The 23,124-nt window shown below is 38.8% G+C and overlaps 1 protein-coding gene across 1 annotated transcript in view; it reads left to right on the top strand.

Annotated features, from left to right (window-relative positions):
- UBE2E1 (ubiquitin conjugating enzyme E2 E1) overlaps nucleotides 1-22,203 on the top strand; it is a 74,430-nt gene extending 52,227 nt beyond the window's left edge. The window contains exons 4-6 of the mRNA XM_005600899.4: nucleotides 18,829-18,961; nucleotides 20,303-20,450; nucleotides 21,415-22,203. Coding sequence (XP_005600956.1) covers nucleotides 18,829-18,961; nucleotides 20,303-20,450; nucleotides 21,415-21,512 — 379 coding nt within the window. The 3' untranslated portion in view covers nucleotides 21,513-22,203. The remainder of the gene's footprint in view (nucleotides 1-18,828; nucleotides 18,962-20,302; nucleotides 20,451-21,414) is intronic.
- The last annotated feature ends 921 nt before the right edge of the window (nucleotides 22,204-23,124 follow it).

The following is a 23,124-nucleotide window of genomic DNA, read 5'->3' as shown; positions in this document are numbered from 1 at the left end:
TTCACAGAGCATTGAGCAGTGGGTGATATTGTATCCTCAGGCAGGGGTTGACCTCCATTTCAGTGCAGGTCATTCCAGTGATTGCTGGACCTCCCAGTGCCACTGTGAACTAGAATGGAATGGAGTGGAGTGGATCTGAATTCCTGGACTATGTCTGGGACCAAACTAACTTCTGAGCTGGGGAAATAGGTATCATGTTCTATACCTGCTTTTTAGCCTTTTACCCCCTAGAAAAAATTCTTGTTTTTCTTGTTCTCTTTGCAATTTAGGAGCATAACATTTGGACATGTATTCAGTTGAACTGATACTAGCTTCCCAAAACCATCTTTGGTTTTCATTAAGCTGGGGATTCTCATCATTTTTGGAGTTGTCACGTTATTCTTGAAATCCCTTCTCCACACTAAGTACTCTGTGTGGTATGTGTTTATTTTCTGTTAATTCATTTCTATAAATAAAGTGGATCAAATTTTGTTCTAAGAAATTTTAATAATACCTCTTAGCAAATCACAAGATCTTCTTGTTCTGGTTTAATTCCAGCTTCCGTCCAAATGTGAAAGAGAAATGAAATAATAAGGTAGGAAAGGCAGACTAGTAAATGTGATTAAATAAAGTTGGTGGTGAGTCCAAAGGCAGATAATTTTATTGGAAGCTCCATGGATGTAGTGGAAAGAATATCACTGTAGGAAAGACTGGATTGCATTGGCCAGAACTGTGACTTCTTAGCTTTAGGACTTTGTACAAACATATCATTTAACCTCCTGAATCTGTTTCCCCATCTTCAAAATGGGGATAATTTAGGTTTCCTGATATGAAGGATTTGGGTAAAGATCAGAAAAGTCAAAGTTTATGAAAAAATTCTGAAACTATGTTTCCCTGCAAACGTTTAGGGTATTTTTCTGTTTTTGATTTATGTTGGTTCTTGGAATATTTTAAATGTACATATATTGGGTCAGAACAAACTGATACCTAATAAATTCTGGAGAATTGAATTCAAACTTTATTTTGCTTATACTTGGATAAATTTTTATCTGCTTTGTTGAGGTAATTTACATACAATTAAATTCACCTACGTCAGGTCTTTCATGTTTTGACTACTTAGATAAATTGAACAGATCATCTTAACAGTTGGTATTTGGTACATATGTCTGCTGAGTAGGCTGTCAGATCCCCCTGCCTTGTTTTGAAAAGTATTTGCATCTTCTTGTTGGAGTGAACTTGAGCCTCCTTGATTTATACTGTTGGAGGGTTTGCAGTCTCTCCATGTATTCAGTCTGTCTCTCAGAGACTCCACATCTCCTCTATGGAGTATCTCCTGGAGATCTTTTGTACAGACCCCATGGTAACAACTAAACAAAAAATCAGAGCAGAGGGGCCTGCCCAGTGGCACAGCGGTTAAGTGCACATGTTCTACTTCGGTGGCCCGGGGTTCCCTGGTTCGGATCCCAGGTGCAGACATGGCACCACGTGACAAGCCATGCTGTGGCAGGAGTCCCACATATAAAGTAGAGGAAGATGGGCACTGATGTTAGCTCAGGGCCAGTCTTCCTCAGCAAAAAGAGGAGGATTGGCAGCAGCAGGGCTAATCTTCCTGGGCGGGGGGGTGGGGAGGGGGAATCAGAGCAGAGCCACAAATCATTAATAAAGAGAAAACTGAGAAAACCACCAAACTGAAATGACAGTCAGAAATAGAAAATGGCAGTATTAAGCCCTCATATATCAATAGTCACTCTAAATGTAAATGGACTGAATTCTCCAATCAAAAGAGACAGAGTGGCTAGATGGATTAAAAAACAACACTCAACAATATGCTGCCTCCAGGAAACAGATCTCAGCTCTAAAGACAAATATAGGCTCAGAGTGAAGGGATAGATGACAATATCCAAGCAAATAGCAAGCAAAAGAAAGCAGGTGTTGCCATACTTATATCAGAGCAGACTTCAAGATAAAAAAGACAGTGAGAGACAAATAGGGGCAGTATATAATGATAAAAGGGACATTTCACCAAGAGGACATAACACGTATGAATATATATGCACCTAACACAGGAGCACCAACGTATATAAAGCAACTGTTAACAGACCTAAAGGGAGAAACTGACAGCAATGTGATAATAATAGGGACCTCAACACCTCACTTCCATCAATGGACAGAAAGTGAACAAGGCAACACTGGCTTTAAATGAAATACTAGACCAGATGGACCACATAGATATATACAGAGCATTGCATCCCAAAACAGCAGAGTGCACATGGAACATTCTCAAAGATAGAGCATATGTTGGGAAACAAGGCAAGCCTCAATAAATGTAAGAAGGCTGAAATCATATCAAGCATCCTTTCTGACCACAATGCTATGAAACTAGAAATCAACTAAAGAAAAAGGCACAAATTTGGAAAGTCACAAATACGTGGAGACTAAACAACATGCTGCTGAATGACCATTGGATCAATGAAGAAATCAAAGGAGAAATCAGAAAATACCTGGAGACAAATGAAAATGAAAATACAACATACCAACTCTTATGGGGTGCAGGAAAAGTGGTGCTAAGACAGAAATTTATAGCAATACAGGCCTACTTCAACAAATAAGAAAACTCTCAAATAAGTAATCTTAAATTACATTTAACAGAACTAGAAAAAGAAGAACAAAGCCCAAAGTCAGCAGAAGGAGGGAAATAATAAAAATTAGAGCAGAAATAAATGAAATAGAGACTAAAAAAAAAAAAAATAGGATCAATGAAACTAAGAGCTGGTTCTTAGAGAAGATAAACAAAATTGACAAACCTTTAGCCTCTCACTAAGAAAAAAAAGAGAAAGCTCAAATAAAATTAAAAGAGGAGAGGGGCTGGCCCCGTGGCCAAGTGGTTAAGTTCACATACTCTGCTTCAGCGGCCCAGGGTTTCACTGGTTTGGATCCTGGGCACAGACATGGCACTACTTATCAGGCCATGCTGAGAGGTAGCGTCCCACATGCCACAACTAAAAGGACCCACAACTAAAATATGCAACTGTGTACTGGGGGGCTTTGGGAAGAAAAAGCAGGAAAAAAGGAAGAAGATTGGCAACAGTTGTTAGCTCAGGTGCCAATCTTTAAGGAAAAAAGAAAGAATAGACAAGAAATTACAGTGGATACCACAGAAATACAAAGGATTATAAGAGAATATTATGAAAAGCTATATGCCAACAAATTGGATAACCTAGAAGAAATGGATAAATTCTTAGACTCATACACCCTCCCAAAACTGAATCAAGAAGAAATAGAGAATTTGAATAGACTGCTCTCAAGTAAAGAGATTGAAAACAGTAATCAAAAAAACAAAAGTCCAGGGCCAGATGGCTTCTCTGGAGAATTCTACCAAACATTCAAAGAAGATTTAATACTTACCCTTCTCAAACTATTCCAAAAAATTGAAGATGGAAGGTTTCCTAACTCATTCTGTGAGGCCAACATTACCCTGATACCAAAATTAGACAAGGTCAACAAAGAAAATTTACAGGCCAATATTGCTGAGGAACATCAACACAAAACTCCTCAACAAAATATTGGCAGATCAAATACAGCAATACATGGAAAGGAGCATACACCGTGATCAAGTGGGATTTATACCAGAGATGCAGGGATGGTTTGACATCCCCAAATCAATCAATGTGATAGACCACATTAACAAAATGAGGAATAAAAATCACACGAACATTGCAATAGATGCAGAGAAAGCATTTGACAAGATCCAGCGTTCATTTATGATAAATACTCTCAATAAAATGGGTATAGAACGAAAGTACCTCAACATGATAAAGGTGATATATGACAGACCCACAGCCAACATTCTACTTAATGGTGAAAAACTGAAAGCCATCCTTCTGAGAACAGGAACAAGACAAGGGTGCCCACTCTCTCCATGTGTATTCAACATAGTACTGGGAGGTTTTGGCCAGAGCAATTAGGCAAGAAAAGGAAATAAAAGGTATCCAAATTGGAAAGGAAGAAGTAAAACTCTTGCTGTTTGTGGACAACACGATTCTATATATAGAATATCCTAAAGAATCCACTAGAAAATGATTAGAAATAATCCACAACTAGAATCCACAATTCGAAACAATCCAGCAAAGTTGCAGGGTACAAAAATCAACTTAGAAAAAATCAGTTGCATTTCTATGTACTAATAATGAAGTAGCAGAAAGAGAACTTAAGAATACAATCCCATTTACAGTTGCAACAAAAAGAATAAAATATCTTGGAATAAACTTAATCAAGGAGGTGAAAGACCTATATACTGAAAACTATAAGACATTATTATTGATAGAAATTGAAGAAGACATAAAGAAATGGAAAGATATTCCATGCACATGGATTGGAAGAATAAACAGTTAAAATGTCCATATTACCTAAAGCCATCTACAGATTCAACGCAATCCCATTCAGAATCCCAATGACATTCTTCACGAAAATAGAACAAAGAATTCTAAAATTTATGTGGAACAACAAAAGACACTGAATACCCAAAGCAGTCCTGAGGAAAAAAGAACAAAGCTGGAGGTATCACAATCCCTGACTTCAAAATATACTACAAAGCTATAGTGATCACCACAGTATGGTACTCGCACAAAAACAGACACAGAGATCAATGAAACAGAATTGAAAGCCCACAAATAAAACCACACATTTATGGACAGCTAATCTTTGACAAAGGAGCCAAGAATATACAATGGAGAAAGGAATGTCTCTTCAAGAAATGGTGGGAAAACTGGACACATGCAAAAGAATGAAAGTAGACCATTATCTTACACCACACACAAAAATCAACTCAAAACAGATTAAAGACTTGAATGTAAGACTGAAACCATAAAACTCTTACAATATAGGCAGTACACTCTTTGACACTGGTCTTTATTAGCAGCATCTTTTCAAATACCATATCTACTCAGGCAAGGGAAACAAAAGAAAAAAGAAACAAATGGGACTTCATCAGACTAAAAAGCTTCTGCAAGGCAAAGGAAACCATGAACAAAACGAAGAGACAGCCCACCACCTGGGAGAAAATATTTGCAAATCACGTATCCGACAAAGGGTTAATTTCCAAAATATATAAGAACTCATACAACTCAACAAGAAAAAAACAACCCAATCAAAAAATGGGGAGAGGGCAGACATTTTTCCAAAGAAGATATACAGATGGCCAACAGGCACAAGAAAAGATGTTCACCATCACTAATTATTAGGGAAACGCAAATCAAAACTACAGTGAGATATCGCCTTACACCTGTTAGAATGGCTATAATTACCAAGACAGAGAATAGCAAATGTTGGAGAGGATGTGGAGAAAAGGGAACCCTCATACACTGCTAGTGGGAATGCAAACTGGAGCAGCCATCATGGAAAACAGTATGGAGATTTCTCAAAAAATTAAAAATAGAAATACCATACGATCTAGTTTTCCCACTCTGGGTATTTACCCAAAGAACTTTAAATCAACAATTCAAAGAGATCTATGCACCCCTTTGTTCATTGCAGCATTATTCACAATAGCCAAGGCATGGAAGCAACCCAAGTGCTCACTGACTGATGATTGGGTAAAGATGATGTGGTATATATACAATGGAATATTACTCAGCCATAAAAAAGACAAAACCATCCCATTTGCAACAACATGGATGGACCATGAGGATATTATGTTAAGCGAAATAAGCCAGACAGAGAAAGACAACACTGTATGATTTTCACTCCTATGTGGAAGATAAACACATGGATAAAGAGAATAGATTAGTGGTTACCAGAGGAAAAGGGGGGGTGGGTGGGGGTGGGCAAAAGGGGTAAAGGAGCACATTTATATGGTGAGAGAGAAAAACTAGACTTGGTAGTGAGCATGATGCAGTCTATACAGAACCTGATATATAATAATGTACACCTGAAATTACAGTGTTATAAACCAGTATGCCCTCAATAAAATAATTCTTTTTAAAAAAAAGAAGAGGTTAGGAAAGAGCACTTGAAGAGAGGAAGGAGGAGGGGGCAAGACAGGGCAATAGTGTCCATTCAGTCTAGGTATTTCCAAATTTCCTAATTAAATGTCAGCGGAAGCTTTTATCCTAGGGCCAAATCTGTCCTTTAATGTGACCACAAAACACCTTAACCCCCCTAGTCACTCAAGGCTTTCACAGGGCCATAAGTTGGGAATGGGATCAGTCATACTCATTTCCTATGAGTGGTGGTGGTAGATTTTCACCCAAAGATGCAGTAAATCGGTGGGTCACTATTGAAAATGTACTTGGGTTCTGACAGGCAAGAATGAACTTGTAGTCTCCCCTCCGATCCTTCGCTACTCTGTTCTAAATCACAATCTATGAAAACTTGGCTTAAATAGCCCAGACTGATTACTCCCCATCCCCCTGAGTCCTTAATCGCTGGCTTTCTAGTCAGAAGCCCTGCTTACCCCAAGGTAACCACAGTTTCTGTTACTTTCTCTATTAGTTTACTTTCTCTATCACTAGGTGGATTAGATTCCATTGGTTCTACCCTTTGTTTTAATCTCCAGAATGAAAATACATTATTACAAAAGTTAAACATTATTATTTTTTAAAATCCCAGTAATGTAGATCTGTTAAAAGGAGAAAATAAATCCCCTGCATCCCATCCTGCATGTATAACCACTGTGAACAGTTTGCTTTTATGGTATGTCTTATAAAAATGAGGTGGTTTTGCATACTGTTATGGAAACAGCTTTTTTCAGTTAACGGTACATTAATAAAACCCTGTTCAGTACGCATACGTCATCTAAGAGCTGTTGTATGGTTGTACCACAATTTATTTAACCTATCTCCTACTGATAATTTAGCTCATTCCAAAATTTTTTTCATCATAAGGTCCTTATAAATATCCTTATACTATAGCCATGTGCATGTGTCCAATTATTTCCTTAGGCTAAGTTCTGAGAAGCAGAATTTGTGTGTCACAGGGTCTACTGGATTTATATTTGAGTATCTTATACCTAATTGCATTCTAGAAGGACTGCTAATTTACGTTCCCACTAGCAGTGGAAGAGAGTGCCTCTTTCCTCATACAATTGACACAGAAGATTTTCAGTTTTTTTTTTTTTTTTTTTTAAAGATTTTATTTTTTCCTTTTTCTCCCCAAAGCCCCCCGGTACATAGTTGTATATTCTTCGTTGTGGGTCCTTCTAGTTGTGGCATGTGGGACGCTGCCTCAGCGTGGTCTGATGAGCAGTGCCATGTCCGCGCCCAGGATTCGAACTAACGAAACGCTGGGCCACCTGCAGCGGAGCGCGCGAACTTAACCACTCGGCCACGGGGCCAGCCCCAAGATTTTCAGTCTTTTAAATTTTTGCCAGTCTGGTAGGTAAAATGTGCCTCAGTGTTTAATTTGCATTTCTCTGAGTAAGACTGAGAATTTGTTTATTGGCCATATGGGTTTCTTTTGAGAAAATGCCTGCATACTTTATCCATTGTTTTTAGTATAAAGTTTTTTCATGGTCAAGATATTAACCCTTAATCATGTACTTGCAGATACCTTTGCCCTACCCTTTTTTTTTTTTTTTTGGTCTGCTTTATCTCCTCAAACCCCCCCATACATAGTTGTATATCTTAGTTGCAGGTCCTTCTAGTTGTGGGATGTGGGACACCGCTTCAACGTGGCCTGACAAGTTGTGCTATGTCTGTGCCCAGGATCTGAACCCTGGGCTGCCGCAGCAGAGCGCACAAACTTAACCACTCGGCCACGGAGCCAGCCCCTGCCCTACCCTTTTATTAAATGTTCATGATGTCTTTCTCTTAAGGATTTTAAATTTTCATACAGTCACATCTGTTCATCTTTTCCTGTATGTGTGTATTTAACTTCAGCGTTGTCTCAGCTTTGGTTCCCCCAGAAGGAGACTCTTGAGATGAGAATTCGAATACAAGTAATTTCCTTAGTGTAGGTCGTTAGGAACAAAGGCAGAGAAGGGAAGTAAGACAGGGAAGGAGGAAGGACTGTCAATAAAGGATGCCTTACTAGCTGGGCCCCACAGTGAAAGTTGCCTGGGGAATTGGGTAAAACACTTGCCTCAGAATTGTCCCAGCCAACAGTCAGCTATTGGTTGAGGGCTGCTCTTAGAGAGTGTTCTAGTTATTTATGCTGCCTTACAGAACCCCCTAAATTAGATGGTATAGAACCACCACCACCATTTATTATAACCTCTTTTATGTCTGGGGGCTGACTGGGGCTGGGATCTGATGCAGTTACAGGGGCTGGGGCTGGAGTCATTGGAACAGCCCCTCACAGGTCTGGCACCTGCACTGAGAAGACTCAGGTGGCTGAGGGCTGGAACACCTGAGGCTTCTCAGGCATCCCTCACTCCCTATATGGTCTCTCCATGTGGTCTCTCCAGTGTGTGGGCTGCAGGGTAGTCAGATTTCTTATGTGGGGTTTAGGGTTTCCAAGGTGCTTAGAGAGAGACAAGAGACAGCTGCACTTGAGCCAGGGGAAAACCATCTCACCTTAAAAATATAAAAAGGACCTAGCTTGGGAAATCACACTGCATCACTTAGATGTCATTATGACCAGCCCATATTCAGAGGGAAGAGAATTAGACTCTACCTCTTAGAGGAGTGTCAAGAATCTGTAGATTGTTGTACACTCACCACAGGGAGTTAATTTACCCGCACTTCTTGCCTGTTGCCATGGACAGAGCAGCTTTTAGACACAGAGATGCAGATAGGGGCAGCTGGCTGTTGACAGGAGCGTGCTAGAACCTTGAGGCCTGAGGGATGTGGATGAGGCATTGACAGCCTCTGCTATAGGTTGTCAAGATAAGAATGGCTTTCCCCATCTCCAAAATATAAAATTGTCCACTTTTCTAGTTCCTGTTTAAAGCATTTAGTTCTATTGTTTTTTAATATCTGTTCTAAGTAAGAGTTGAAAACTTCATTTAATGGCCAATTGTGCTAATATCACTTAAAAATAATCTACGTAGCATTTGTCAAACTTTTTTGTTTCGGGACCCCATTACACTCTTAAAAATTATTATGGACTCCAAAGAGCTTTTATTTATATGGTTAATTTGGATTTTTACTGTATTCAAAATAAAAGCTGAAACATTTAAAAATAAAAAGATGTTAACATATTTTTAATGAAAAATAACTCTCTTTTCCAAGTCTAAAAATCTTAGCAGAGTGGCACTGTTTTACATGTTTGCAAATTGTTTTCAATGTGTGACTTAAGACAGCAGGATTCGTATCAGCTTCTGCATTCAGTCTGTTGCCATATCACATCTCGTGTAGTCTCAGGAAAACTTTACAGTACAAACATGAGAGAATGAGAGTAAAAAAGGCAAATAGTGGGGCCGGCCCAGTGGCGCAGCGGTTAAGTTCGCACGTTCTGCTTCTCGGCGGCCCGGGGTTCGCTGGTTCGGATCCCGGGTGCGGACATGGCACTGCTTGGCAGCCATGCTGTGGTAGGCGTCCCACGTATAAACTAGAGGAAGATGGGCACGGATGTAGCTCAGAGCCAGGCTTCCTCAGCAAAAAGAGGAGGACTGGCAGTAGTTAGCTGAGGGCTAATCTTCCTCCACAAAAAAAAAAAAAAAAAAAGGCAAATAGTGCTTCAGAATTATGAAAACAGTTTTGACCTGTGGCCTGGATGAAAGGGTCTTAGGAGAACCACTGATCTAGCCTTTCCCTGATGATGTGAAAGCCAGCTTTAGCTGAAGGTGTCTTTATCCTCCAAATCCATGTTCCGTACTGAGGGAAGTTGTAGGAAGCTGGACCTAGGATGAGAGACACCTTCTTGGAGTGTTTACTGAAAGCCATGGAAGGAGGATGCAGGTTGAGGACCAAGAATAGCAGGACTGCTAGAATTAAAAGACTGGCAGGGGGGCTGGCCCTGTGGCCCAAGTTCAGTGTGCTCTGCTTCAGTGGCCCCAGTTCAGTTCCCAGGCACGGATGTACACCAGTTGTCTGTCAGTGGTCATGCTGTGGCGGTGGCTCACATATGAAAAGAGGAAGGTTAGCAACAGATGTTAGATCAGGGCAAATCTTCCTCAGCAAACAAAACAAAACGAAACGAAAAACTGGCAGGGGAGTTCCAGGCTGATTGGGTAGTACAGGAAGGTGTTTTGAGATCCCCTCATAAGTAGGTTAACCATAATAACATCCAAATTGGAACACTTTTAAGAGCAAAGAAGGGCAATAAAAAAATTAAAATTATTATTACTAAATAAAAGCTTTATCAAACAGTAAAATAATTATAGAATTCACATCACATAATAAGTGACCAAAAAAATCACTGCAGCAAGCTATTGAGACAACTCTTTCTCTGTTCTGTGGCAAGATGTTGAACCCATTTCTTGCGCATTGACACCTAATGACACTTCCCACATTTTGGACTGCCCCCGCCTGGACTGCCCCTGCCGCCCTAGATGCCCATGCCTGCCCACCTGCAGTCTGCGACTGGCAGCAGTTGCAAGGTGGAGCCTGCACAGGAGGGGAGTACGCGTGAATGGGAAACCTTTAACTCTGGTAAGTTCATAGTCAAAGATGCGTTCCAGAATCTTTTCTTAGAATTGAGTAAAACCTGGTAAGTTGTTTTTTGAGAATTTTGGAAACCTTTTAAATAGCTTTTCCTTGTGACACTATTGCTTTTGACGACCAGCACTATAAATGTATGGAGGGTACAGCTGCACCGTATCTCCTCAAAAAGGCTAAACAAGATAATCTCCTTTTCCCCCAGCTGCCTCTCATTTATCCACACTGCAGTTATTTTGTGCTTCTCAACCAATAGAAGAGTTAGTTGTGCTTAGTATTAGTAGGCCCTGTGAACTGATTACTGTAAGAACCAGAGACTGATTACTGGTTTCTGTTTGCTCACTTAGATAGCAGTTTTATATGTGCCAACATAAGCACCGCCACTGAAAAATCAGGACTCTACCACTGGACTCTAAGGCAGATACCCTGGCTCTGGATTAGCTAGTGGGAGTAGAAGAGTAGCCACCGTAGAACTTGATTCCGCTCTGACTCCTGTTTTTCTAACTTCCTTGTGGAAAGAGCAACTTAGAATTGTTCTAAGTCAGGCTTGTGTAGTTCCTGCGGAAAACAGCTATTGTCTGATCCACCTTTGTCCTGAATACCTACCTATGCAACCTTGTACAGGAAAATGACTTTTGAGATACAAGGGATGTTGAACTTTTAATTCTGTGTAGTTGGTCCTGTCATCCCCCCCGCCCCATACCCTAGTTTCTTTTAGGGCTTGACATGGGACTAGTTCCTCATTTCACTTGCTTGCTCCTACCATCCCCTTCTGTACTGATAGTCCTGAAGTTAAAGCAGGATTCTTAGCTCACTTTGCCAAAAACTCCCATTTCTAAGCCATCTGTAGTTGAGAGTAAGGATCCCCTGATGTCCGTGCTGTCCTTTCGCCATCCCTACTGGAGTCTCTTTCAAATTATCTTGAGAGTAATTTTCTTTTAAAAGTTGTGTCCTTGCTCTATGTGCTTCTGATTTTTTTTAAATACTGGAAAGTAAATTTCCAGAAGGGATTGGTTGTTGCTTTTTTCTGAAGCCACCACAGATGAGAGAAAACTACAAGTGAATGGCTGGCTGGGCAAGATTGAGCTTTTGTGGTGTTTGGTTATTTCACCTAATTTGGAAACATTGTCGTGTAATTCTAAACAGGGTAATATTTTGACCAGCTAATTGAATATTGTTACTATTATGCCCAGCCCTGTAGGGTGTGTGAGAAATTACTAATCTCTAGAGGTTTAAAATCTGATGCAAGAGAGACTGTGCAGCCACATGACTATAGCATGCAGTGTAAATATCTTCAGACAAATCATTTCTTTTTCTGGTTTGGAACATATTTCAAAAAAGAACTTGACAGCTTCCATAGGTCTCAGATCAGTCTCGTACGTCATGAAAAGTTATGACTTTCTGCTGGAGGAAGACAGTAGGCACCACTTCCTCAATGGGGCATAACAGGACTTTTGGGGGCTTTGTGGGAAGGCCACTCTTAGTGAACATGGATCTTGTTATATAAATAGATCTTAAGTGGCTGAGTCTCCTTCCCATATGTAGGAAAATGTGCCCCGTTTGGGCCCACCCTGTTCCAGTGGACTTCTTGGATATACTGGATACCATTGATGGAAATTCTTATGTGGGCACCAGCTTTTCTGGGGAGTCCTTTACGTTGGCTCTTGGCCTAACAGTTCTTTCCAAGGGACAGTAACCTGAGTGGTACATGCCTAGCCAGTACCACCTCTGTATGAGGAGGCTTCTCTAACTTTGGTGTTAGGACTCTGGCAGTGATTGCCCCACTTTTTAATAGCATTCACCAAGCCATGTCACTAGCCTGTCACCTTAGTGAGGTTTTCTGATAATTAAAGTTCCTTCTACCAGTCACTTCTAGGTTACAAATGGCTACTGTTTTATGAAGGGATGCTGAAGACAAGAAGTTGTTTGTTTTTATTTCCTATAAAATGCCTCCGGGTGTGCTAAGCAGATCTCATGGAGAAGGCAGCTTTCATTCCCTACACTCTATCTAATGGGAGATCATTGTGGGATATGAGGATTCCCCTTGGGATATTGCTACATTCATCTATTTTATCATATTCTCTTTGAGTTTCTTAGCAAAAAGAACAGTAAATTAAGAATGAATTTTTAGTAGTATGTATGTTGTAGGGAATATAGATTTGATTGCAGATCTCTTAACTATTAGTGTTTTCTAAGTTCTGTGTATGGTATTGATTTTAGTCTTAACAGAGCTAAGCATTACCAAGGTTGATACTTGTTTCTTACTGCAAAGAATTATAGACAGTGAAGCAGAGAGCTAGGTAAGACAAATGGTAATTTTAATCCAGAAGATTAGAGAGTAGAGTTGGTATTCAGTGCCACTTAATGTCCTCTATAGCTCACTTCTCAAACTTTAACGTGCATAGGAATCATTTGGGGATCTTCTTAAAATGGAAATTCTGATGTATTAGGTCTGGGGTGGAGTGAGAATCTGCATTTCTAACAAACTGCCAGGGGAAGCTGATGTTGCTTTGTCCAGGGACCACATTTTGAGTAGCAAGTCTATAAATTTAGGGCATATGCAAATCTAACTTTTAATAATAACCACATATATTGAATTTTTTCTGTGCCAGGCGCAGAGCAGTAAACCAAAGATAAGACGATGGGCACTGGAGTCTGACGACAGGGATTCAAACTGAAGCTCTTTACTAGCTCTGCTTAACCTGGAGCAAATTTTGTCTAAGGCAGGATTCTCACACTTGACACTATTGACCTTTTGGGCCGAGAGAATTCTCTGTTGCGAGGGGCTTTCCGGTGCCCTGTAGCATGTTTAACAGCATCCCTGGCCTCTACCCACTAGGTGCCAGCAGCACACTACCTCCTAGTTGTGACATCCAACAATGTCTTCACATGTTGCCAAATGTCTTCTAAGGGGTATCATCCCTTATTGAGAACCTCAGCTCTAAGGCTACTGTTGAAATGTGGGTGTTTTGGGGATTTTGTGATGTGAGTAATGTACTTTATATAAATAACCAGGGTTTGGTTTTGTTTTAAATCGTGAAGCTTCTACAAAGATGAGAAGGAGAATAGACATGGACTAGCCAATCAGCAGTCTTTGTCACATCTGGTTTTCTGGGGATAATGATAAAGCCTACTCCAAGTGCCAGTTCTTTATTTTTATGAAACATAAGTCATTGTACTGTGGGATAATATGAGGGATTACTTGCGGTTTTTAGGTGGGTAGAACTGAGCTGCTAATTCAGTTGATCCTGAGTTTTTACCCTTTTTTGAAATATGCCGGCACACTTGCCTAACCTGTCCCTTTTCTCACTCTCATTCCCTGCTGCTGCTGCCTGTCCATCCAAATGCTCATTAGCACGTTCCTTATTTTTCCATCTTCCACCTCTCATCCCTCCCTTTTTTCTAGGGTATGAGACCAGATAACTAAGCTTTTTAGAATTATGCCTAAAATAACAGCTGAATTAGGGTTTTCTATGTTTGTAAGCAAGGGTCATCTGTCCCAATAAAAATTTTAAAAGTTGATCAGATAGAAATACAACTTTTTAAAAAACTGATTATAATTTTCACCTTGCTTCCAGGATGTTGTTTGTAAGAAATCAGTGATACTATTTGAAAATTGAAATGCAACTTTTTTTTTCCACTTGTTGAAACGGAAGGCTAGTAAAGCAGTCTGTATTGAGGATGAAAATAGGGGAGGAGTCACAAAAAGATGATTTTAAAAAAAACAAAAGAAGCATAAACATTAGCTTATTTGGTTATTTTGGAAATTTTTAAGTCAATCCAGAGAGCACACCAAATTCTAGTAAGACTGCCCTAATGACAGTTTTTAAAATTGGTTTTATTAATTACAATTTATACCCTAAATGACTTATACTGATTACATTTTATACTGTTCAAATTCTGGTTAAAACCATATGTGTTAAGCAGAAATTACTACCAATTGATAGTTCTTTGCTTTGTATAATTACCAGTATCGTACTGCTGAGGCATAAGAACTATGACCTGTAGCAAAGGCTGTTAGAGGTGAGAGTCCTTGTCACTGAGTTTACTCAATGGAGACAGCACCTATTAGTCATCAGACAGACCTTCCTGTATTGACAGGAGTGTTGTGGTTCATGACAGTCCCTGCTCCTAATGTTAACCTATCTGTATAAAGTCAGAAACCATTATAGAAATAAGAAAATGTGTCAAAAGTAGAAATGACTATTAAAATGTTTGCCACAGCTATATTTAGTTGACTAAAGGGAAAAAATACTAAATTAAGGGCACAGTTCTTTTTTCTTTTTGCCTTGTATAGAGTTCTGTATTAGACTTTTATTTTGAAAAGTGTTTTTGTTACAAATGACCTTAAATTTCTAACATAAACCTGAAAGGCAAAGGCATGGTCTCATTTTGCCATCTCAGTCTCATGCAAAGAATCTTCTCACATTTAGTAACGTTTCAACCTCTTCAAACCAAGGATATGTATTTTTTTTGGTTCCCATCTTTCCTTAATACCTTAATTTCAACCTCCCCATCTCCCAATTCAGAAGTTTCCATACTTTCTGATCACTTAGATTAATAATTTAACTAAATTACATACCATTCTAAAGTATACTCAACCGATGTTTGCAGTTGAAGTTATATTTCTTATTGTGGAACCCAAAGTATCTTTCGTTAAAGGGAGGGGACAGAAGGCTGGTAGACGCACACACTGACCTGAGGGTAAACTAGTTAGGTCATTTTATGGGGAAAAATGGGTAGGTTGCTTGAACAGACCCTTCTTGAACAGCTCATGTAGATTCTCTTGTTCCCTGTTCTCCTTGACAGTGGCCTTCTGAGAGTTGTAAACTTGTGCTCTGACACCTCCCCACCTCCCCCTCGACACATACACATACCCACCTTCTAGACCAGTAGATCCTAACTTTTCCAGTAAAAAAAACTTGAAAATAAGTTTTGCAGGCCCCTGTATCATAATTTTTGTTTTATTCTATGTTGAAGAAAATGCATATGACAAAAAGCTACATGAATTCATCCAATAACAGCTATAGTGAGTATCTAAAGTTTTTATTCAGGCAGCAGTGCTTCATCTTTCCAGTGAGTTCTCAGACCCTTCACAGTAATTCCCAAGCCCCCTGGTTGAGGACTCAACGGGTTAGGGATCCACACTATTGAGTCTTCTCCGGGATTCCTGTTTCATGCTTTAAATTTCAACTGTTTGATATTATTTCACTTATTTTTATAACTCACCTTTAGTCTCCATTTTTGAATTTAACAGCAGTGTGGTACATTTTTTCTTTCTTGTTATTACATGGTTATGTTTCTGTTGTGTACTTAATTCTTTAACTCCTTTCTGCATACTTTTTCCTGAACTTTCAGAAAAGTTTACAGCCAAACTGAAAACTGATTACAAACAAGTAGCAATCTTGATTTGGATTTCCTAGTTATATCACAGGTGACAAGCTGTAAAATGTTAAAGCTTATGTTCTAAACTGCTTGTCCTACTTCCAGTCACCTGTACGAGTGGTTCCCCAATGCATACTACCTGCTTTAAGATGACCAGGGGAGTTTTTAAATGTATAGTTTCTTGGGTCCCCCTCTGGATATTCTAAACTCAGTAGGCCTGGGATGAGGGGTCAGGAATCTTTTAATTTTTAAAGTTCCATAGGTGATTTTGATGAACAATGAAATTTGGAAACCAATTTTCTGTACAATCCATAAAAGCTGCTTATAAGTGGCATATTGTTAAACCTTTGTTACCTTTTTTTTTTTTTTTTTACTATACCAAGGGGCCAGCAGAAGTGGGCCCATGCCAACATGTCACCCCTAGGTTTAGACTGACTGTACTGTTATTTTTTTCTGGGTCTCTTTCTTGGCATCACCAAGCTGACTACAAGGAAAACAGCTGGCTACTGATCAGTAGTGTTTGGGGAGGCAGCTTGGAATGCTGCCAATACTGGATTCTAGGTGGCCTGCCTAGCTTCTCCTCTTGGCCTTGGTTCCTCATTAGTAAAAAGAGGGCTTTAGACTGGATGATAGCTGTTTGCTTTTTTAAGTCTTAGATATCATGAACTAGATAAAAGATAGTCCATCTTTTTATCTGCAGCCTCTGTACGTGTTGTCTTCATCTACTTAGTTCACTTTTCAGTTAACTCCAGTCTGGTAAACAAGTTGTCACAACTGTATCAGCCAGTGTCTATGGACTTTCTGCCCAAGTACATATGCTGGATGCACACATGTAGGCAGGTAGGCAAACTTCAGATGACCAAGGACAAGTTCTAACCTCAGGATATGAAGCAGTAACCAGGGTGGTATCCTTTCTTCTAGGGAGGTTACTGCACGTTCCTAAAGGGCTGATTAAGAGCTCTCTCTACATCCCGGCTTGTGAAAATTATGGTCAGGTGTCATGTAAAAGTAGGAAGTCTTTTTTTTTTTTTTAACTCAAAGATGGTCTCTGCATATGACTTCATATTAGAAACAATGTTAAATTAAATGACCTCTCTTTCCATATATATCCAATCTAAAACATACTTTTAGTAGTTTTTGGGAATACCCATCACAAAGAGATACTAAAGGACCACACTATTTGAGTCAGTGGGGATAATTACTAAGAACAGCGATCACTGTCATTTAATGAGAGACTAGTGTGAGAGTCTGTTGCTCTGCACAGGTTTCCTCCCCAACTCGTTATTTTAATTCTCAAAACATTCCTGAGAGATAGGTGGTTTAGGGTTAGTAACTTGCTCAAAGTCACACAGCTAGTAAGTGCTGAAGTCACTGTCTGAGCTCTTCCTGCCTCTTGGCCAGTTTGGGCCCTACTCTTCCCATGAGCCCCTTTTGTCAATATTTTCTCCCTCCTTTTTTGCCACATCATGTTTTCTTCTCCAACTTTTGTTTCTTTATGGTTTTCTTTTGTAAGCTCGTTCCCCTAACCTACGTTTCTGTTGTTTCTCCCACTCTAAATTTCAGACTGAAAGAAAAAAAGTCGAGGGTGGGTTTGAGGAAAGTACAGAGCCATGGGTAGGTGTTTGGGGGTTTTTTCCCTATTATTTCTTTTTCCTTCTCATCTCCTCTTTCTCTTAAATGAAGGAATTGAACCTCATCTCTAAACAGTTAGCAGAGGGCATCTTGAAGACAAGGAATTTTTATCATCTTCATTATCAAAACCCCTGACATTTAGCACTGTGCCTAGTACATGGGCAATTCAGTAAGTGTTCAGGTGAATGAAACCAATTCACACCATACATTTATTTAAAAGAGCAGTTTTGCCTGCTCTGTAGAAATTATTCTGTGTATGGTCTGGGGTACACAATTCTCTCCCAAGTAAAGACCTTTTTGTTGTTTGGCTGACACATATTACCCTTGAAGTTAAATGGTTAGGTTTGAGAAATCGGAGATGAAAATATGTAAGTTAACCACTCTATGCCATTACCCATGTTATCGCCATGCTGTGGGAAGGTCTTTTCAAATTAAGCAACCTAGACCATTTCCCAAACTTGTCTTCTCTCTTCTCAATACCAGAATACTCTACTTACTTGCTTGGGCGAATATATTAATAAGCTCTTCATAATCTTGGAGTTGGAGGGTAAAACTTGAATACAAAGCACTCTGTAAGCCAACACAATGCTTAGGAAGGATATTATGGCCAAATTATGGTGTAACTAAGTGTGAATAACAGTGATTTAACAGGCAAGGGATAGATTAATGTCCCAACTATAATATTTAGAGAACCTGATTATAGAATACATTGAAATGAAAACTGAATAACTTGTAATTGGATACTTGTCATTCTCCTCCCACCCCACGTGGCTTATAATGTAAAAAGTACTGTAATCTATTGGATTCCTTTTAGGGTGAGATTATGGAGATACAAGAGCAAGGAAGAAGAGCCCCAGTCATTGGGTCAGAAACAAAACTTTTATGCTTAAAATGTCATCAGAAATTATGTAGCTGTGAGCAAAAACTGCTGTAATTTATCACTAATTAAATATAATTCTGGGTGCTGAGAAGTGTTTCTCTTTTTTTAAAGTACTGTTTACATTTTTCTTGTGTCAAGGAGAGGTTTCAGAATTGAGGAGTTTCTTGCTTATTCTCAGCTAAGCAGGCTTAGAATGGTTTCAGCATTCTTTTCTTATTCAGTTTACCGGATGGAAGGTTGATGAGTTTGTTGTAGTCCTGCATCAGATTGTGTCTGAAAGATACTTCCTTTTTGTTTAATGTGTAGTTCTCTCCATGAAACAGGAGAAGGGTGGTAATCTTTTTCCCTTTTTTGATACACTGTAAGAATCTGGGATGATGCCACCTTCTACTTATCTTTTGATATATTATTTCACAGTGCTGGTCCCAAAGGCGATAACATCTATGAATGGAGATCAACCATTCTAGGGCCTCCAGGATCTGTGTATGAGGGTGGTGTATTCTTCCTTGATATCACTTTTACACCAGAATATCCCTTCAAGCCTCCAAAGGTAAGAAATTCCCCTGATGTGTGCCAAAATGTACATACTCCCATCAGAGACTATTAAAGCCTTAAACGTTGAGTTTTTAATCACAAAAAGTAGATTTCTGTTCTATCTTTAATCTCCAAGTATGTTTGAACTTCCACAGAACACTTCTTTGGGTCGACTTTGCCTTATCTGGCAGACACCATTTCTAGGAGTAAGTGCTTTGTTTTGATGGCACTTAAAATCCTGCTATTTATAGTTACATATCTAGCAACCCAGAATCCCCTATTTCCCATTCAACAGAAAAAAAGTTTCTGAACAGTTAAAAATGGTGTCAAAACATCCATGCACTAAAACAATTACAGAATCAGAATCTACCAAAAGCCTTCGATTCTGCTCTTTGTCATCTTTTGGTCTTGTTCAAATCCTTACCTCCAGGCTTTGGTTTTCTCATCTAGGATGGGTGGGTATTGCCCAAATCATCTATCTCCTATAACACTCAACAATTTATGATCCTCATTGCCACTGTCAGAAGGAAAACCTCTTCTTGGGGATGGGCTGGCAGATTGCTAGAGGTACTACAGCAGCAGGAAGTGACTGAAAAGTCTGTCATTAAAAAACAAAAAGTGGTATAGAGGTTTTTTACTCTGGAATTGTTCAGTGTATTTCACAAATAAAAATTAAAAGTTAGGAGACCAAGCAAAATAACCCAGGCTTATGTGACTCGTGTTGATTTGTCTCCTCCTGTGGTCCTCACCCATTTCTGGCTCCTCACCTGTGGAGACTCCATTATAGTGAATTCTGTGATTTAGGTAGACAGGATATCTACAGGATCGATGTAAAGGTCAGAAAAAGGAGAAACAAATCTCATCTTCAAAATTTTCTTTTATAGCTTTTTGGGTGTGTTTGCTAAGCATTTTGTTTAATTGTCTTTCTGCACCCAGTATGTTGTTTGAATTTATGATTCTAAAGCTTACTTTGAGGCCATGTAGTACTACCAGCTAACACAAGAGGTCAGCAAACAATTAGCTAGTCAAACTTGGAAATGTTGGGAAGATATTTAAAACATTAAAACTGCCTAAGATGAATTCGAGAAATACTGGTTACCTTGCCTTTTGTTGATGGATACGACTTTTCAATGAAACTGAGAGTCGCTGAGATTGTATCAACGAACACTTACTAATCTCATTTATTAAATAGTCTTTTAACCTCTTAGCAGGTTTAAACTGTTACTTTATTCACCTTTTTAAAAACTAAATTGTCTGTCTAAGAGTTGTTCATTAGGATCACTCAATTGAAAAGGTAATTTAGTAACAAGTTTCATTGTTTGCTGTTTAAACTTTGTTTAACACTATCATTTTTTAGGTTACATTTCGGACAAGAATCTATCACTGTAATATTAACAGTCAAGGAGTTATCTGCTTGGACATATTGAAAGATAATTGGAGTCCAGCATTAACCATTTCTAAAGTCCTCCTTTCTATCTGCTCACTTCTTACAGATTGTAATCCTGGTAAGGTTAATAGCTCTTTACCTTGTTTTATTTTTCCCCACCAGAAAAATACTTGTTTTCCACATAAACTAAGATTTTTCTAAAGATTAAGTACAGATTTTATTTTTCTTAGAGGTTTCAAAGGACAAAAACTAATTTTCCAAAGAAAGCTTTAATCAAGAGAACCCCGATCTACTAGTTAAAAAATGCAGCAACTTCATTAATTGATAGGTTCTAGGAATAAGGTGTTCTAAACTGAAGACTTACATGTTTGCCTTAGCTTACGTTTTCAATCATTCTCCCGCCTCTTTTTTTCCTCCCCTTTTGCATATTTCTCATACAGTTCTCTTAAAACTAACCACATACTTCTAAATCTGCCTGTCTGACCTCAGTTGTGCCAGTGGGTTCACTGAGCACCTGCCCCACAGCCAGTTACTGAGGTGATGGTCAATTTTGAACGTGATATTTCTTTGCTCAATACTGAGTGATCACCAGACTGTGATTTGGGGGTAAGACTTAATTAAATTTTCCTAGATAAACTAAATATACATTTAATTATTAAAGATTCTATTTAGGTTTGAGAGAAACACTATACTTAATTGAAGGTCCAGGTTTTGACCTGCAACCTGGCTCTTTCTAGATAAACAGCATAGAGGTAAAAGATGTTACACTGCAACAGCCTCAAGGACTTCAGAAGGATGTGCATTGTAGTCTGGAGCCTTGAGCACTCCACTTTCTATTGAACTTACCTCCAAATGGCTGATGTTTTTTGGGAGAGAAACGAATTCTATTGTGATAAGAATTTGCCCCTCTGCATGCTATGTTTCTTAAAGTCTAAAAGGAAGAGTATCCATATTGATGGAGTAGTGTTTCAAAGATGGATTTGATCACAAATACTTGGTATATTTCTTCCCCAAACTGTCACTAATTCATTTGCTAAAACTTTTTTCCTTTCTCCAAAGTAATCTATATTCTTTTCTTCCAGCCGACCCCCTGGTGGGAAGTATTGCCACTCAGTATATGACCAACAGAGCAGAACATGACAGAATGGCCAGACAGTGGACCAAGAGATACGCTACATAAATTGGGTTTTCACAATTCTTACATTATTTGTCTGTCACAGAGAGAGCTGCTTATGATTTTGAAGGGGTGGGGGAGGGTGGGAGTTGGTAAAGAGTAGGGTATTTCTATAACAGATATTATTCAGTCTTATTTCCTAAGATTTTGTTGTAACTTAAGGTATCTTGCTACAGTAGACAGAATTGGTAATAGTACCTTTTAAAACTGTCATTAGTTCTGCAATATTAGCTGAAATGTAGTACAGAGAAGAACAGACATTGGGTTCAGTTGCTTGCAGTCTGTAAATTTAAAATAGCTTAATTTTGTACAGGTTACACACATGGCCATTTATGTAAAGTCCTTCCAAGACTACACACCTTTTTGTTTTAAAGAATTGGAATTTGTTTCCCCTTCTTGGAAGGGAACATTGATATTTAACAGCTGTTTAGAGACTGTCATCTCATATATGTAAAATGGACACATGACTATAAGACACCCTATAGGAAATGAGTAGTTATGTATTTTATTTTATATGCCAATCTACTTCATTGTGAAAAGGTCAGAGGTTTAAATCAGGACTTGGAAAACCTGTAGTAAAATACCTTAAGCTGTTAACTGTAAGGCGTGGAATAGGAGTTGCTCAGTGGATTGGTTATATGTTGTGGACTACTTAAGTCTGCATTTGTTACTGTGCTAATAAACAATATTAAAACAACCATCTAACAACTGTTGTATTCATTTACTTTCTTTTGCATTTGTTTGTAGTTTGCAGATTCGTTCTTCTGAATTTGATAGATAGCTGCTACCAAAACAACCTAGAAGTTAATGCAGACTAAATAAATTCCTATCCATTATCAGGCACCTAGGTCAGGATTGGTACATTACTCTAATTTATACAAAGCTTTGTAGGACGAATCTTTTCAGGTGTCTTAGAAAAGGTTAGACTATCTAACCCCTCATCTTTCCAAGATGAACTCTACTGCATCTTTTTAAAAGCATTTTGTAACTTGCACATGCTGTGGTAGCAAGTTCACGAGAAATGGGTTCTCTCATGGATCAATTAGTATAGCCACATTAGAGGGCAATGTGGCAGGATCTAGGTGTACACATCCTATAACCCAGCAGTTCTGTTTCTTTCTATCTCCTCCAGAGAAACTCACCCAGGTGCAAAGGGTAACGGTACACATACATTCATTAAGCATTTAAAAAGAATATGGTAACTGAATACTAACATAGATCTAAGTTGCGTTGAGTAGAAAAAGCAAACTGCAGGATGATCTAGTACATTACTTATTTAAAAATAATTGTAGAAGTATTTATCCAAAATACATAGGAAGAAAGCTAAAAGATCGGCACTCACTGATTGGGAGAGAAGGCAGGGAATGACTTAATCATATCTGAGTGATAATTTTTTTGACCAAAAATATATATTTGTGATGAGAAATTTTAAAGAATTATACGGTAGTAGCACTAGCTGATTTATATAGTTAACTGCTTTCACGACTGAAACCACTAAGTAGCTTGTTGCCTACTTTTAAAATAGTTGCAGTATTGTCAACTTGCTAAATACAGTTAGCCCCATTGCTCACATCTTGCCAAAATCTGCAAAGAACCATAGCACAAACTCAGATATCTA

This window comes from Equus caballus, chromosome 16 (genome assembly GCF_041296265.1).
Source record: "Equus caballus isolate H_3958 breed thoroughbred chromosome 16, TB-T2T, whole genome shotgun sequence".
Classification (NCBI taxonomy): domain Eukaryota; kingdom Metazoa; phylum Chordata; class Mammalia; order Perissodactyla; family Equidae; genus Equus; species Equus caballus.
Note: the sequence above shows the minus strand (reverse complement) of the source record. Positions and strands in the feature narration are given on the sequence as shown.